The 15,734-nt window shown below is 40.1% G+C and overlaps 1 protein-coding gene across 3 annotated transcripts in view; it reads left to right on the forward strand.

Annotated features, from left to right (window-relative positions):
* Positions 1 to 15,734, forward strand: part of CDH7 (cadherin 7) — a 125,485-nt gene that overhangs the window by 43,789 nt on the left and 65,962 nt on the right. For all 3 annotated transcript variants that reach the window (XM_060310428.1, XM_060310427.1, XM_060310429.1), the window contains exon 3: positions 13,123 to 13,417. In XM_060310428.1, the coding sequence (XP_060166411.1) occupies positions 13,123 to 13,417 (295 nt within the window). The remainder of the gene's footprint in view (positions 1 to 13,122; positions 13,418 to 15,734) is intronic.

Genomic DNA, 15,734 nt, shown 5'->3' on the forward strand with positions numbered 1-15,734 from the left:
TTGCCAGAGATTTTTTAAGGCAAATTACTGCCTAAGCTCTGCAGACATGCTTATTTTCACTTCTTTTTCAAGTTAATAAACCTATTTTCCTCTGCTTTTCAAAATGATATTATCAGTAAAATGGAAGACTATTTCCCTCTCAGCTCCTTCTGTATTCCTTTCTTCCTTTAGGTCTGTAGTCCTTGCATTGGGTATATAATAGCGTGGCCTGGAGAGCTTTTAAACATAAACATAAACATAATAATAATAATAAAAGCCTGTGCCCGTGGACACATATTCTAACTGAACTATTCTGTAGTAGGTCTGGGCGTCGCCCCACTTGGGTGAACAGAAGACACTTGCGTGGAGAACTTGAGGGGGTTGTATGAGGAGAAATGGGTTGAGATTTGGCTCCGGGGCTCAGTGAGTTAAGGCCATTTTGCTTCTTCCTCTTTCCAAATGAAAAACCCCACAGAGGATCCTCCCTACCCCTGTGGCTGGTTCATTCACAGTGTGAAGTTTGTAAAAATCAAAGCATTTGGGAGCGTGGGAAAGATAAGAGTGTATCAGGTGTGGACTGAAAGAAAGAAGCGGCATTCTGCCTGGGGCGACGTCTTTTATGAATTTTGCCGCCCTGAAGCTTCTTCCTCGGAGGTTTCTGCTTCTGGTCTATACGTATACATCTCTCGCCAAGTTGTGCAAACGTGCCTCTCACCTTCCTATGCCCCTGCAGGAGGAGCCTGCAGGCATGCAGGCTGGACATGTGCATGAGGACAGATGTCCTCGGAGAGCCAAGCTCTGCCCCTCTTTAGTCATTGAGTTCGTTACCTGCATCCAGGGAACAGACTCCTGTAGGGGATTTATTAGCGGGGTTCTCAGCATCAAGACTTGTGAGGGAGGGAGGGAAGTAGGGCTGGGCGGAGGGAGGAGTTGAACTGCAGTGCGGTTGCAACCTAGAAGGGGGCTAACCTTTGCAGATCTGTGGAGCTGGGAAGGCTCTTCAAAGTTGTCCTGGATCAGGGGAGCGGGAGAAGTTTTAAGTCAGCCACTCATTGGCTCTGGGATGCCCCCGAGAAAGAAATAGTACCTTTGGCAAAGTGGCTGTCTTTGTTGTTTTTGCCATTTGCCAACTTTGTAAACGTCCCCGAAGTGAGTGACAGTGTTCAGGAAGAACTTAGCTGAGAAGCATCAGCACCTGGCACTCCCGGTGTTTCGTGGGGTCAGGTATGGCTGCCATGACTTCCCCTAGAGGGTGGCTGCCATGACTTCCCCTAGAGGCCCCCCTTGCCGCACTCACATCCATTTGCTTCAGGTAATCAGTTCAGGGGGCAGCTCCAACACAACATGTTTGACCTCTTTTCTTGGTGGGATTTACAAGAATGTCAGTAGGATGAACTACAGCCCCTGGTGTTGTAGCCCATCTCCAGGTTACAGCCAGCACTCATCATTTTCCTCTCATCACCCAGCCTGCCTCGGGCTGAGGTTCTTCTGCACTTGTCCTTTTAACATCAGAATGGGGCAAGAGGGTATCAGGAGACAGCCAAGTGCCCAAATGCGAAGCCTGTTCTTCCTGCCTCCATGGTGTAATGGAAGCCCGCACTCTCCTGGTGATTAAGGTCAATTACACCTACCAGGATGGCAATGCTTCTCCTTGTGCATTGGTCCCTTGGTGCGGGGAGTCCAGAGACAAGGCAGAGGATACCATGAACTTGGAGGAGTCACCTCGCTCTTGGAATGGAAGCACATGTCTCCAAGCAGGTCAGTAGGAGTGAAGATAACGTGGACATCCCCACTGTAACTCTAGTCCCTGGTCCTGTGTATTCTACCTGCCCCAGGAAGCTGTATGATATTAGAGGAGACATCTGTCTCCAAATAGTGGGTGTTTTCCTACAGCAAGTGGTAAAGGGCTGAGAGCAGACCGACTCTAGCACTTCCAGCAGTTGAAGTGAGTGTTGCAGCCCTTGGGGTGAAGGGGGGTGGGTTGGGTGACCCACTGTGGATCCCCTAGAGGGGAGTCTCTGGTGTGATAATAACCTGAGGTTTGAGATCATAAATATTTTCTTTCCACTCCTGCTTTCTTTGTTTGCTTTATATTTCCAATCTTTTTATAATAAGCATGTGATAGATGAAAATGTTAATTTTTTGAGCAGACACGCATTGTTTCTGTGGGGAAAATATAGTAAACCAACACAGTGTCACGGATTCTGTTGCATATAGTTCTTGCATCACCTTAACGTTCTCTCTGCCCCTCTGCCTCTGACCAGTACTAACTTCATGTAAAATATAAGCAGAGCATTTTGTTTTTCTTCGTTTATCTTTCTGGTCCCGGAGGGATGCCTAGAACCTAAGAGCATCCCTGCATCTTGATAATATGAACTGGTTATGTACAGAAAATGCAGTTTACATTCATAATACCTTGTAATTTTGCATCATCAAAACATACTTCCACCTAATAGTCCACAAATTTGCTTCTCACTCTTCTTAGGTTTCCTGAAACCTGAATTTTGTGAAAAATAAAATTGTTTGCCCCCACCCCATGGAAAATTGATATAATTTTAAAATGGTTTAAAATTTAAATACAGCTGTTGTTTAAAGTACCACATCCTATTTGGTGGAGACGTAAATTATACACTGTGTACTTTTCTCCCTGTATCATTGGTAGTTAGAGGAGGGACAGTTCCCTTTTAAGTAAAATATATAAATAAATCAAAACAGAGAAAATGTTGTTCAATAATCTTATATAGAAGAAGTTATAAATATAAATGAATTAAAAGTGATTATTATATTTTCAACCGTGATATTATTGACATAAGCAGGTTTCTGTGTGAGGGGTATTATCTGTTTGACCAAAAATTTTCGATCTGGGATGCTGGTTGAAAATTTTGATTCCTGTTTCCCACTCAAAGAGATTCTGATTCAGTAGACTTAAGATAGAGCCCCTAAATTGGCATTTTTAACCAATGTCCCAGGTAATTCTGATGCAAGAGCCCTACATACTACAAAAAATAACAAGTACATTAGCCAAACAGCAGGTTAACATCAGTGAACTATTCTGCAGTCTTTTAAATTTTTTTAATTAAGCAGATTACAGAAGGTAGATTGTAAAATATATTTATACTATGATGCCTCTTTTAATATATCACATGCAAAAATTATTCTGTGTTATAAACTAGTGGATCCTGTGTGTTTCTCACTCTGACTATGCATAGAAAGGAATGTATTCCATCATTCAGTAAAGTTTCTTCCTGGACATCAAGTTCTGCCCTTCATTACTAGACTAATCCTACTAATTACTAGTCTTCTTGTCTCAACTTAAATATCTTTTATTTAAAAAGCACTTCTCTGAACCCCTGAGGTTGGTTTGGTTTCCCTGTTATATGATTTTGTAGCCTTCTGTGGGTGCTTTTTTGTGGTCATCAGAATTGCAGTTGTTTGTTCAACCTGGTGCTCTGACAGTTTGCGCCTCCGTAGATGGTCTCATGACCATGGGGACTATTTAGTTCAATGCCTTAGGCTTGCCTCTGCCACCCTGTCCCTTTCTGTCTTCATCCATACACACCTGTACACCTGACCTGTAGGATATACTCCGTACTTATTTTGAATAGATGATTAACAGATGTTGAGTGTCTAGATGAAGACAGAAACAGGCCTGATTCAAACTTTATCTTACCAGGACAATCTAGTTTGGGCACCAAGAGTAATGTCAGTTGTATCCCTGTAGTCCAGGTCATAGCTGAAGTGGTGCTTTCAACCTGGTACTTTTAGTACCTGCCAAAGGGATACTTTTAACTTGTAACTTTAAAAAAGATGTCAGAAGGGATTAACTAGACAAACACTAAATACCCAGTGAAGAATATTTGAAACCAAGTTTACCAAATAGATATCACAACTTACAAATACATGTACATAGTTACTGTGAACTTAGAGTTAACGGTCAGCCCTCAAGATCTGACTTGTAAGTTTAAGTGTTGAACGGCCTCGGCACTGTCTGTTCTCCTCTTGGATGAGCTGCTGTTCTCTGTTCCCCATCCTAGTCTGTGTCATCTGTGACGTTCTGTGTTTCTCCATATCTTTGTCCACACTGGTCCATCAGGCCACATTGGATGTATATTATCCTTGTATCAGAATTGATAAGTTAGGGTAGGATATTCTCTTTTTTTATTAATTTTTATTGGAGTATAGTTGCTTTACAGTGTTGTGTTAGTTTCTGCTGTACAGCACAGTGAATCAGTTATACATATATATATATATGTGCATCTCCAGTCTTTTTTAGATTCCCATCCCATTTAGACCACCACGGAGTACTGAATAGATCCCTGTGCTATACAGTAGGTTCTCATTATTTATCCATTCAATATATAGTAGTGTATATATGTCAGTCCCAATCTCCCAATTCATCCCACCCTCCCTTACCCCCTTGGTAACCATAAGTTTGTTTTCTACATCTGTGACTCTTGCTGCTTTGCAAATAAGTTCATCTGTACCATTTTTCTAGATTCCATATATCAGTGATATTATACGATATTTGTCTTCCTCTTTCTGACTTACTTCACTCTGTATGACGATCTCTAAGTCCATCTATGTCACTGCAGATGGCATTATTTTGTTCCTTTTTATGGCTGAGTAATATTCATTGTATATATGTACCACATCTTCTTTATCCATTCCTCTGTCTATGGACATTTAGGTTGCTTCCATGCCCTGGATATTGTAAATAATGCTGCAGTGAACATCAGAGTTCATGCAACCTTTCAAATTTTGGTTTTCTCCAGATACAGTATATGCCCAGGAGTGGGATTGCTGGGTCATATGGTAGGTTCTAGTTTCAGTTTTTTAAGGAACCTCCATACTGTTCTCCATAGTGGCTGTATCAATTTACATTCCTACCAACAATGCAAGAGGGTTCCCTTTTCTCCACACCCTCTTCAGCATTTATTGTTTGTAGATTTTTTTGATGATGGCCATTGTGACTGGTGTGAGGTGATACCTCATTGTAGTTTTGATTTGCATTTCTCTAATAATTAGCGATGTTGAACATCTTTTCATGTGTTTGTTGGCCATCCGTATGTCGTCTTTAGAGAAATGTCTATTTAGATTTTCCATGCGTTTTTTGATTGGGTTGTTTGGTTTTTTTTGATATTGAGCTGTGTGAGCTATTTATATGTTTTGGAGATTAATCCGTTGTCAGTTGCTTTGTTTGCAAATAGAATATTCTCTTCTTAAATCAGATGAGTGTTGAAGTTTTCTCCCCCAGAAGTAGACTTCAAAATTATATTTCCATTGTTTTAACTGTTACTGTTTCTGAACGCACAAGGCCATGCAGTGCAGAAGACTTCAGGAAATACTTTGCCAACTACGTGATGCTATCATCCTCTGCGACATATATGTGAATGCCTTCTCCAGAATGCCATGTGCAAAACATCTGTGCCCATCTTAAGGATGGTCTCTTCAGAATGCCCTGTACCTCCATGGAGGCCAGTGTCTTCTAGTCTTCCCTGATATTAGGACAGGAAAAGAGTTTTAGACTGGTGACTGCCTACAGACATTCAAAAGAGCTTTCACGTAGGGTTTTCTCCACTGACCCAGTTCTTCTCAACAGATCTGTGGTGAAGGACCAAGTTTTATATTGTTGCTGTTTGTGTGCAAGCTTCTTGGTTTTTAAGAACTCAGGACATACTTCGTTTTGACCTCCTAATAATTTTGCTGCTGCATTAAAAATGAATTGCTTATATTAAAAAATTAAATCCCCCTGTTTTCATTATTATTATTGGGCTCAAGAGACATTAAATTACTCTGTAAAATGACTGTGAAAGTTGCTAAGCCCTTCTTCTCAGTTTCCATACTCACCTTGACTTAGACTGATAGCACCCAGTCCCGGGACTGCTCTTTCCGTAGCAGTGCTCTGGCCTCCTGTGACATATATTTGCAGAAAAAGCAAATTTTTCTTCCTCCTGCGAAGAAAGCTGAAGCTTTCCAGGGGTTTGCTTTCTAACTGCTTCTGGTTTACGACTTGGCGTTTGGAAGGAAGTGAGCGAGGCAGTAGATGGGAGCCGTGAATCGGAGACACGATGTTCTCACGATTAAATTAGCCCACGAGGAGTTTTGATCAGTAATAATTTGACTCCACGCAGATTTTTTAAGTTGGCTGAAAGTTTTGGATGTGGCCTGGAGGCAGCAACCCGAGAGAAGACAAGAGGGGAGGACAAGTGCTGTGGAGCCTTTAGGGAGTTGCACGTAGCTGTGTGGAATGGAAAATGCTTCTCTGAGCTCCTATCTGTCAGTCCCTGGTGAAAAAGACATGGCTCTTCACGTGAAGCTCCGAGTAACCATGCCTTAGACAGAAATGTAGAACTTCTTCAAACAAAAGCAAGATTTCCCCCACTAAGGAAGGGCAGGTACTTTCATTGTACAGCTCTTTGTGGACTTACATATGGATAGAAAGTGACATTTTACAAAATACTTCCAAATGCATTACTTCATTTTATCCTCACTTCAGGGTTCAAGGCTAGGCGGACATTTAGGATGCTGATCTATAACAAGGGATAAACTGGGATTTAAGTGCGATCAAGGCAGCAAGATAAGCGGAGTGGAGATTCAGTAGCCATACTTCTGGTTGCTTTGCACGGACCTAGCATCTGTACCACCGCTACTCAGTATGTACTGAGACCCCAGAATGACTGTTTATTGCCATTGAGTTAGTGTGAACTTTTCCTGAGGATAAAAATAATCATAGAAGTCCCTCCTTTTTAAAATTTACTATTGGTTAAAAAAAAAAAGAAAAGAAATGAGATTTTCTTGGCAGTTTTAACCTTACCTAAGTACTTCCTGAATTGTTTCCCTTTCCTTTATTATTCTATGTGTAATAATTAATACCTATACTTCTTAAACCACACATCTTCCTCCAAGATGCTTCACAAGTAAATTGTGTTCCATTACCCTGGACCACAATGATAATTATAAATTAGGAATACTTCAACCAGAAAAAAAAAGTTACTCATACACTTGTTTTCATCTGTAATATTTCTTCAACAGCTTGATAATTACATGGTATCCAATGGCATGTGGAAAATATCTATTAAAAAGCATAATGAGAAAAGAAAACTTGCATGTAATGTGTATATTCAAGCAGTTTTATTTCTGCTAATTATTGTTTAAATCTGCCCTCTATACTTATAATTTTAACCTTGTACAAGTTTAGCAAAAGTAAAATGCATGAGTTCTAACAATCTGTAATATATTTTTAAACTTAAAAAAATCAAGAATCTATAATAAGTAAATCAGTGGTAGAGAATTTACCTTAGAAATCTTTTGCCTAATATTCAGTATAAATCATTCTCAGGTGGATTAACATGGTGTTCAAAGGAACATATGCGTATTTTTTGTTTAGCCCTCATTACTCCGTTCCTGTACACAAATATAGTAGTATAATAATGCATTTTTCTTATTCAAATTGTTCGTTATAGAAAAATTGAATATAACACTATTTCCATCGTATATATTCAGTGAGGATCACAGAGGCTTTTGTGTAGTTTTATATTTTTAGTGTCAAGACTTTCATGATAAACGTTGTCTCTGTCCCAATAGTTTCATCTTATGTCTGTATTCTTTTTTTATGAATAACTATTTAAAAAAAATTTTAACATCTTTATTGGAGTATAATTGCTTTACAAAGTACAGTCCTGACATTATAGTAATTTATCTTTACGAATCACATCCTACTGCAATATCTCAAGTAGTTGTCACAATTGTTCAGTGAAGTCCAAGTACAGGCATTTCTATCTCCATTTTATAGAGGAGGGGGGGCTTCCCTGGTGGCGCAGTGTTTGAGAGTCTGCCTGCCGATGCAGGGGACACGGGTTCGTGCCCCGGTCCGGGAAGATCCCACATGCCACGGAGCGGCTGGGCCCGTGAGCCATGACCGCTGAGCCTGCGCATCCGGAGCCTGTACTCCGCAACGGGAGAGGCCACAACAGTGAGAGGCCCGCGTACCGCAAAAAATAAAATAAAATAAAGTAAATAAATATAGAGGAGGGGAACTAGGAGAATAAAGACAAGATCAGCAGTAAGATCAGATAACAGGCAGAGTTGAAGACGTTCATAGAGGGAAGAAAAGTTGGTCAATATATTGAATTGATTTTTTTTTCCTCAGTCTTTTTTTTTTTACCTCAGTCTTTGCTAAATTGAGGAATATTCTCCATTTTCAGACTTTTTAAGCAGATGGATCGCAAGTGCTAGATCAGGTAGTTCATATCAGGTTCTAGTTGATTAAATAAATGTAAGAAAATTGTCGGAACTGCAGTGCATTGATCTGTTTTTAGTTTTTCTCTTTACAATCTTAAATGTAAAAGATAAATGGTGGATTAAAAAATTAATCAAGGACATGAGATTCTGCCATCTGAGGACATCCAAGGGTCTATCAAACCCTCCTTAATCACCTGTGTGTGTGTGTGTGTGAAGTACTGTATAAGACTTAGGAAAACAGGAATAAGAAAGCATGTCTGTCTCTCCAGGGCTCTGTCTCTTGGGGAACACAAAGGTACCAATGCAGAAGTTACCCTGGGCATAGAAAACAAGGTATCTGAACTCCATCTCGGCGGTTCAGAGGATTGGGGAGGACAAACCAGAGATACAGGATGTTGTTTTGTTTAGTTTGTTTTCTTTTTACTTAGTGCTATTAAAACTTAAAAGGATAGAAATTGAAATAAAACAAGCACTCCTGTTTTACAGTGTGGATTAAAAATTTACTAAATTCACTGCAACAAATTTTTTATTCAGAATGTGGAATATGGTGATAAAAAGAACCCAGCTCTTAAGGAGTTTATACATTAAAGACGGGATTGGGATTGCGTAGGAAAACAACTAAACCAGATTTTCATTATAAAGCAGAATTAAAAGCATTTTGTCATAGAAATTCAAACAACATGCCATGTGGGAAAACTAGGATTGTTAAGGCTTCAGTAAGAGGGAACTTGGATTAAGTAGAGTTGGTTGTCAGTTGGTGGGTAAGATGATGGAGGATGTGTCTGGAAAAGATGGGAGATGCTTGCTCTGCTCAGGCAGTGGTAACTAGACCCACTTGCCTGGGACACAGAGGGCCCTCTGGGATGTGGTAGGAAAGAGGCTGGGGAGATGGCACATGGCCACACGGAGCCGAGCGCTTAGGATTTGGAGTTAAACCCAGAGCCCATGGGGAGCAATTATTTGATGAGGGGTGTGACACAATTCAGTGCATGTTTTAGGGAGATCATTTCTGACGTGCACTATAACAGCCTCGATGATGTGAGTTATTAAAAGTGGAAAATAACTGGGGAGCTTTGTGATAGCCCAAGTGAAAGATTTGAAGATTCCAAGTTAGCATGATTGTTCAGAGGGACTGGAGAATGGGTTGATACGTTAGAGGTAACGAGCGCGTATTCCTTCGAGCGGGGGATGATGGAGCCATAACAGATGACTAAACAGAATATACTTAGGTGTATGTGAAGTATGCTTTGCATCCTGGCCTGTGTAGGTTATAACTCAGTCCAACAGTTTCATGTTTCTTACATTGTTACCGTACACGTGCTGGCATAGTGACATTGGATTCGCGTAATACTTAGATCTCCTCCCTGCTTATTCTTTTGCCTTATCATGAGCTGGACTCAGCTAAGAGGGCTGTGCTCCTTACTGTTTGTGCTCATTTGCCAACAACAAAAAACAATTTATATATTTAATGTAAATATTTACTTTGGAGTCACAACAAATATTTCGAAAAGGATTTAGGGACACAGTACAAGTGAGTTTTGTCTGGTGATTAATGAAGATTTTGTTGTTATTGTTTAGATGAGTTACAAGATCATGTTTACAAGGATATTGGCAAGTGAAATAGACATAACAACATGAATTCTACTCTGCCCCAAATAGAGTGCAAATCGTTGTTTTTTATTGTGTTTTTCATTTATTACTTATTTGCTCACTTACCATATTGTGGGACCGCAGAATTTTTTTTTCCTGGCCAGAGGTTTTCACTGTGGAGAGTCCTACTCTATTCCATAATCATCATTGATAAAGACTGTGCATGAGTGTGTGTGTGCATTTGGCGGGGGGTAAGGGTGGGGCTACATAGACACGTGTCTTAACTTAAGAATGCCATTCAGTCCTTCTACACTTGCAGCATTTTTCTTTTCTGAGCATGCTTTTTCAGCACAGAAGGATAATAGTTTTTCCTAACAGCATGGGGTTTCACCCCACGTATTAAGGATAGTATCGTGGGTGTAGCCTCACAGATTCAGTGTCTGCATCATCTGATAATTATGTGTGTATCCATCTTGACATTCCAGAGTTGGTCCTCCACTTTTCAACTGCAGATGCTTCCACTAACCTTGCAAGGACACCGAGTCGAGACTCATAGCAGTTTTATGCTCGTGAATTTTAGCAGTGGTTACAAGCCTAGTGATGGTCCCAGCTGAGAGAAAAGTGTCAGTGATGGGGAGGGTGGTAGATTTCGGGGCTCCTGCAATAGATGTGTGGGTGTGTCTGTGTGGGTTGGGGGCGGGCAGTGATGGTGGTGGCAGTTAGAGGTAGAAGAGAAGAATTCTGATCCTTGAAGAAGTGGAAAAACAAGCAGTATGAACCTTGTTTTTTTTTTTTTTTTTGGTACGCGGGCCTCTCACTGTTGTGGCCTCTCCCGTTGCGGAGCACAGGCTCCGCACGCGCAGGCTCAGCCGCCATGGCTCACGGGCGCCGCCGCTCCGCGGCATGTGGGATCCTCCCGGACCGGGGCACGAACCCGTGTCCCCTGCATCGGCAGGCGGACTCTCAACCACTGCGCCACCAGGGAAGCCCAGTATGAACCTTTTTTACCTTTAAGTTCTTACGCTGTCAGTAATGGAAACAACTAGCGATACCGCATAACGTCAGATACGGCATCAGAGCTCAGGCTGGAGATCAGTCAGGATTTCATGTACATTCTGTATTGAAAGGAATGCATCCTCTTTCCCTTACCTGAATACCCCAGGAACACATGGTATCCCCACGCTGTGAAGCCAGCAGTCAGTTGATAGGAATTAGTTTAATGAATCATAAGGGCTGGTCCTATAAATGGGAGCCCCTAGTGATATTTAGAGAGATAGCAAACCTTTGATTAAAGACGCAGCCTGTGTATAACTTCTGTATGTTTGTGGTCATCAAGGGCGAGGAGGGGTTGGGAGAATGACTGTGAGAAGTGTGTGTAAGGGGGAATACTTGAGGTATTAGCTGCTGAAAAGCAACTTACTTTCACCTATAATCTGCATTTGTCTCTGGACTCAAGTCTTTGCTCTGTGTTGTTGAATGTGGTTTATTGCTTTTCTGTAACGTCAGGAAAGGTCCCTTCTGGTGCATCATAAAACGTGTTGATGGAAACCCCTGGAAACACTGAGCGTCTTTGAGATTTGGGGAGTGATGAGGTGGGAGTGGTTGTCTGTACCCTTCTGCCCTGAGTTCTCCTTTGTGGCAACTTTAATGTCCTCACCTCACAGGACACAGCTTCTCCCCCAGAGGCAGGATCCCCATTGTGGGGAGCGGAGGATGGGCTTTCCACCAGCCTAATGGTTTTCATTCTTCTAGCTCTGTCATGGAGAGCTGGCAGCATGACCAGCAAAGTACTTGGTCTGCCTCAGTTTCCTCATCTGTTAAAGGGATAATAAAGTCAGTCAGTGTGAGCGTGGAATGAGTTACTATGTAGAGAACATTAGCAGTAGTTCCTGGCACATAGGAGTGCTCAGTAATTCAAACTATAGTAATTCTTAGCTTGCTTCGTCTTAAATTAGAGGGAGATATGTATGTAATAGTCACCCTGAGAACGACTTAAGAAAATTAAATAATTCATTACATTTCAAGAATACAACTTCTCCGTATGCTGGAAAATCATGCTGCAGAGTGTTCCACACTGAACAAAGCTAAAGTAAAACTTGTGCCAGAAATTAATTTTTTTGTATCATTTCGTCCTAACTGAAAACTACAGAAACTAAAGGATAAATCAGGTATTTAAGTATTCTGAAGCCGAGTATAAACATAGCTGTTACAGTGCGATGGAAGAATCACTTAGAGTTCGTAGTACAGAAGCAGTATCCTCAACAGCTAAGGATGGAAATGGACTGAGCGTCCACTTGCCTAAGTTTCCCATATCTTATATTTTTTGAACCTTGTCTTTCAAAGAATGCAAACGTAGTTCTGCAGGGCAGTGAACAGCCTTGTTATTTGGTAAATTGGGTATTTGCGTTTGTATTAATTGCAGTCCAGAATCACGGCGGTTATAGAGGATGAAAGATTGTTGAAATTACAGATTGAGCACTGTATTTCTCAGGTTATGAAGTTCAGGGAAATATGTAATTATTTCTGAGTTTCCTCAGGTTCCTCTGTTCAACATAATGTTCTGACATACAGAAGGGACAGTTCCAGATATGAAATGCAAATCAGTAGGGGCTGCCCCTGAGCCGTAGCCGGGGTTAATCATGCAAATCTAATGCTGTTCTTGGTATTTCAAGAAAGGTTTTAGTTGAAGTCTCAGGCACATATTGATTTAAAATTCCTACTTCAGAGAGCAGTGTAATTTTTCTTTTACAGCTTCAAATTTTAAAATATAGAACAGGATTTGGAGATCAATTTAGTGACTGGACATCTATCCATCCTTAATAATCCTGAAAAGTTGTGGGAGTTGGGAGGGAAGGGAACCCTTAAAGGATGTGGCGATTTCTAAGCAGATTAAAGAATATATTAGATCTAAAGTTACAAATGTTCTATAGCAAGTCCCTTTGCTTGGAATACGATCAAATCAACCAATTATGCATGGTTACTGAATGTCTGCTCTGGTCAAAGAAGATGGCTAAAACTGGCAAGGACAGACCAAATCACAAATAACACTACAACGAGTTCCTAACTTTGGGAATGGTATAAAATTCCTTTGAAAATGAGACTGTTTACAGGAAGAAATGAAATGTCTTGCTCACAAGTGCAAGCTAACACATTCTAATAGCCGTTTCCGTTGTGCACAAAACGCGTCCGCTTATCTTTCCAAGAACAGTAAAATTTCATATGCTGCTGCCTGACATAAGAATTATGTTGACATATCTCCATATCGCTGACTCGCTTGTAAGTTAATCTCATCTCACATGAATTTTTCACCAGCTTCACTCTGATGTTGATAAAGGAGATGGTTCCATCAAATACATCTTGTCAGGCGAAGGGGCAAGTTCCATTTTCATTATTGATGAGAACACGGGGGATATTCATGCCACCAAGAGGCTTGACCGCGAGGAGCAGGCCTACTACACCCTCCGCGCCCAGGCGCTGGACCGGCTAACCAACAAGCCCGTGGAGCCCGAGTCGGAGTTCGTCATCAAGATTCAGGACATCAATGACAACGAACCTAAATTCCTGGATGGCCCGTACACTGCCGGAGTTCCCGAAATGTCTCCTGTGGGTAAGTAAAGAGCAAGTTGGTCTTGTACCATCTGATTTTAGGAGGTTTGTATTTAAAATTAAATCACCATAAATACTGGGGAAGAAATCACATTAGCATTTGTGTAGACATTGCCATTTAGTGTGAGGGGAATATTTGAGATGTGTTAGTAGCCAGTATCCAAATTCTATTTTTTGACACATTATTTTATTTATACGGAAAATTAGGAAATTCTTCCTTTTACACACCTGTCTCAGTGTCTTCAAGAAATTACATAGGTCTTACAATCCCTTTTCAATTTAATATTTAAAATTAAAAAATGATTCAAATTATGCCTAAGAAGTTTAAAAAAAAACACAATAAAATTATCAAACCAAAAAAAAAAATCATTCTAGACACAGCCCTGTGATGATCTATTACTTTTCCTTTCTCCCCATGTTAAAATAAGAATTCACTATTCTAAGCATCTCTCTGGGGCCAGGGTATCAGGCAAGGCCAGCAGTGTAGCTAGGCTAATATTAGAACCAGCTGGTCTATTTCCTTACAGAGTATGCTTGAACCTGTAAATGTCCATCCACCTGCCACCACTAATCTTTTTGTGATTTCTCCAGAAATTTAAATGCATGAAAATTTATACTGAATTTATAATAATGGTAAAGTGATACTCAGTGTGAGATATATAAAAGAATAATGAAGGCTGTTTTACTCAAAGGCCTTTTGACGTTGCTCCATTACTGGAAAAATGGAAAGTAAATTACCTTTAGCATATACTGTATTTCAAATACTATTAAACTGTCTTTTAAATTCCACTGATTTAGGTACCTTTGGAATAGTTTTCAGCCAGTATGTAATTTAGGTATGGATGATCTTACAAAAAAAAAAAAAAAAATGATGGGGCTGGAATAGAGACCAGTTGATTTATATCTTTTATTTCGTGTTGTTTATAGTATTGAAGGGGGAAGTTTATTTAAAATAATAATCGAACTTGTATTTTAACACGTATTTCAACTCAAGTCTTTGATTTGTTTTACTTGATTGATTGATTGATCGTTTTACTTTAAATAAAAGTCAGTACGTTCATTCCAGCTTTCGATCCACACATCTGCCATGCTGGGGAGTGGAGTTGCAAAGATGTGTATTACATGTGCCCAATTTAGTGACCCTAAATTTCTGTTCCAGTCAGATTGGAGAGGGAACATTATTTTGGGACCATGGCTCAAGCTGCTAAAGAAATACAACTGAAAATAAGCCAGAGGAATCGATGCTTGCGGACAGGAAAAGTTCTGAGCTGCAGTGGCAGCACCTCACTATAATTATCTTCCGTGTAAATATTTCTTTGACCAAACAGGCTTATTCACACTTTCTCAATACTGTCCACTCCTTCAGAGTGCTTCCTGCTGCTCTTGTATAATGACAAAAACAACAACGATGATGACACCAGCAGCAACAAGATTTGGGAGGTTTTAGAGAAAAGAGAAGGCACGTTGTCCTCTCCAAAGTAGTAATGTTTAGAAAAACAGGAGGTTTTTAGGTGTGTTGAAGCAATTCAGTTCAATGCCGTAATTCTCCTGGGCATTTTGGGCATTCTACATGGGCTTGCTAAGGTTTTCCTTTCCTGTGTAGAACCCAGCAGTGCAAATTGGATTACTGTGAGCTTTTTGTTCTAGAGGCTGAATAATGCACTGTAGTTTTGGTTCCAGTGGTACCACTCTGATATCAAACAGCATGATTATTATGTGCATGTGTAAGTTATTTTAGTTATTTGATTCCAACAGGTTCAGAACTTTTTAGAAAATGATTTCTCTGTGTCTTCAGGATTTACTTGACACTAATTGAGGTCACTTGGTTAATATCAAAATTTGAGCTAAGAACAATAAATGTCTACATAAAATGTATCCTATGGACTTATAGTGACAGCTTATCAAAGTGTTTAATTCTAACCAAATAGTTATAATAGCCAGTGAATAGTATGGTATATACAACACAAGTTTTCAGTATTTATTATTCAGGCCTACTTTTTTTTTTTTTTCATTGAGAACTAACTAAGATTTGAAACACACTCATAAGTCCCTGGGATCTCTTATTTGTTGCCAGAAGAGCATAGATAAGCGTGACAATACAAGTGTGTGTGTGTGTGCGCGCATGTGTGTTTGTATATGTCTGTGTGCCTGTGCGTGTGTATAAATTATTTAACGAACACTTCAGAAAAAATTATACACAACAAAATTTACTGAAGTATAGCTTTCATTATTTTGTTTGTTTCAAGGTGTTTTCTTTTCCAGTGAAGTAGGAAATCGGTACTTAACCATATCACGAGAATAAATATTGCTGTAACGAT

Source organism: Globicephala melas, chromosome 13 (assembly GCF_963455315.2).
Source record: "Globicephala melas chromosome 13, mGloMel1.2, whole genome shotgun sequence".
NCBI lineage: Eukaryota > Metazoa > Chordata > Mammalia > Artiodactyla > Delphinidae > Globicephala > Globicephala melas.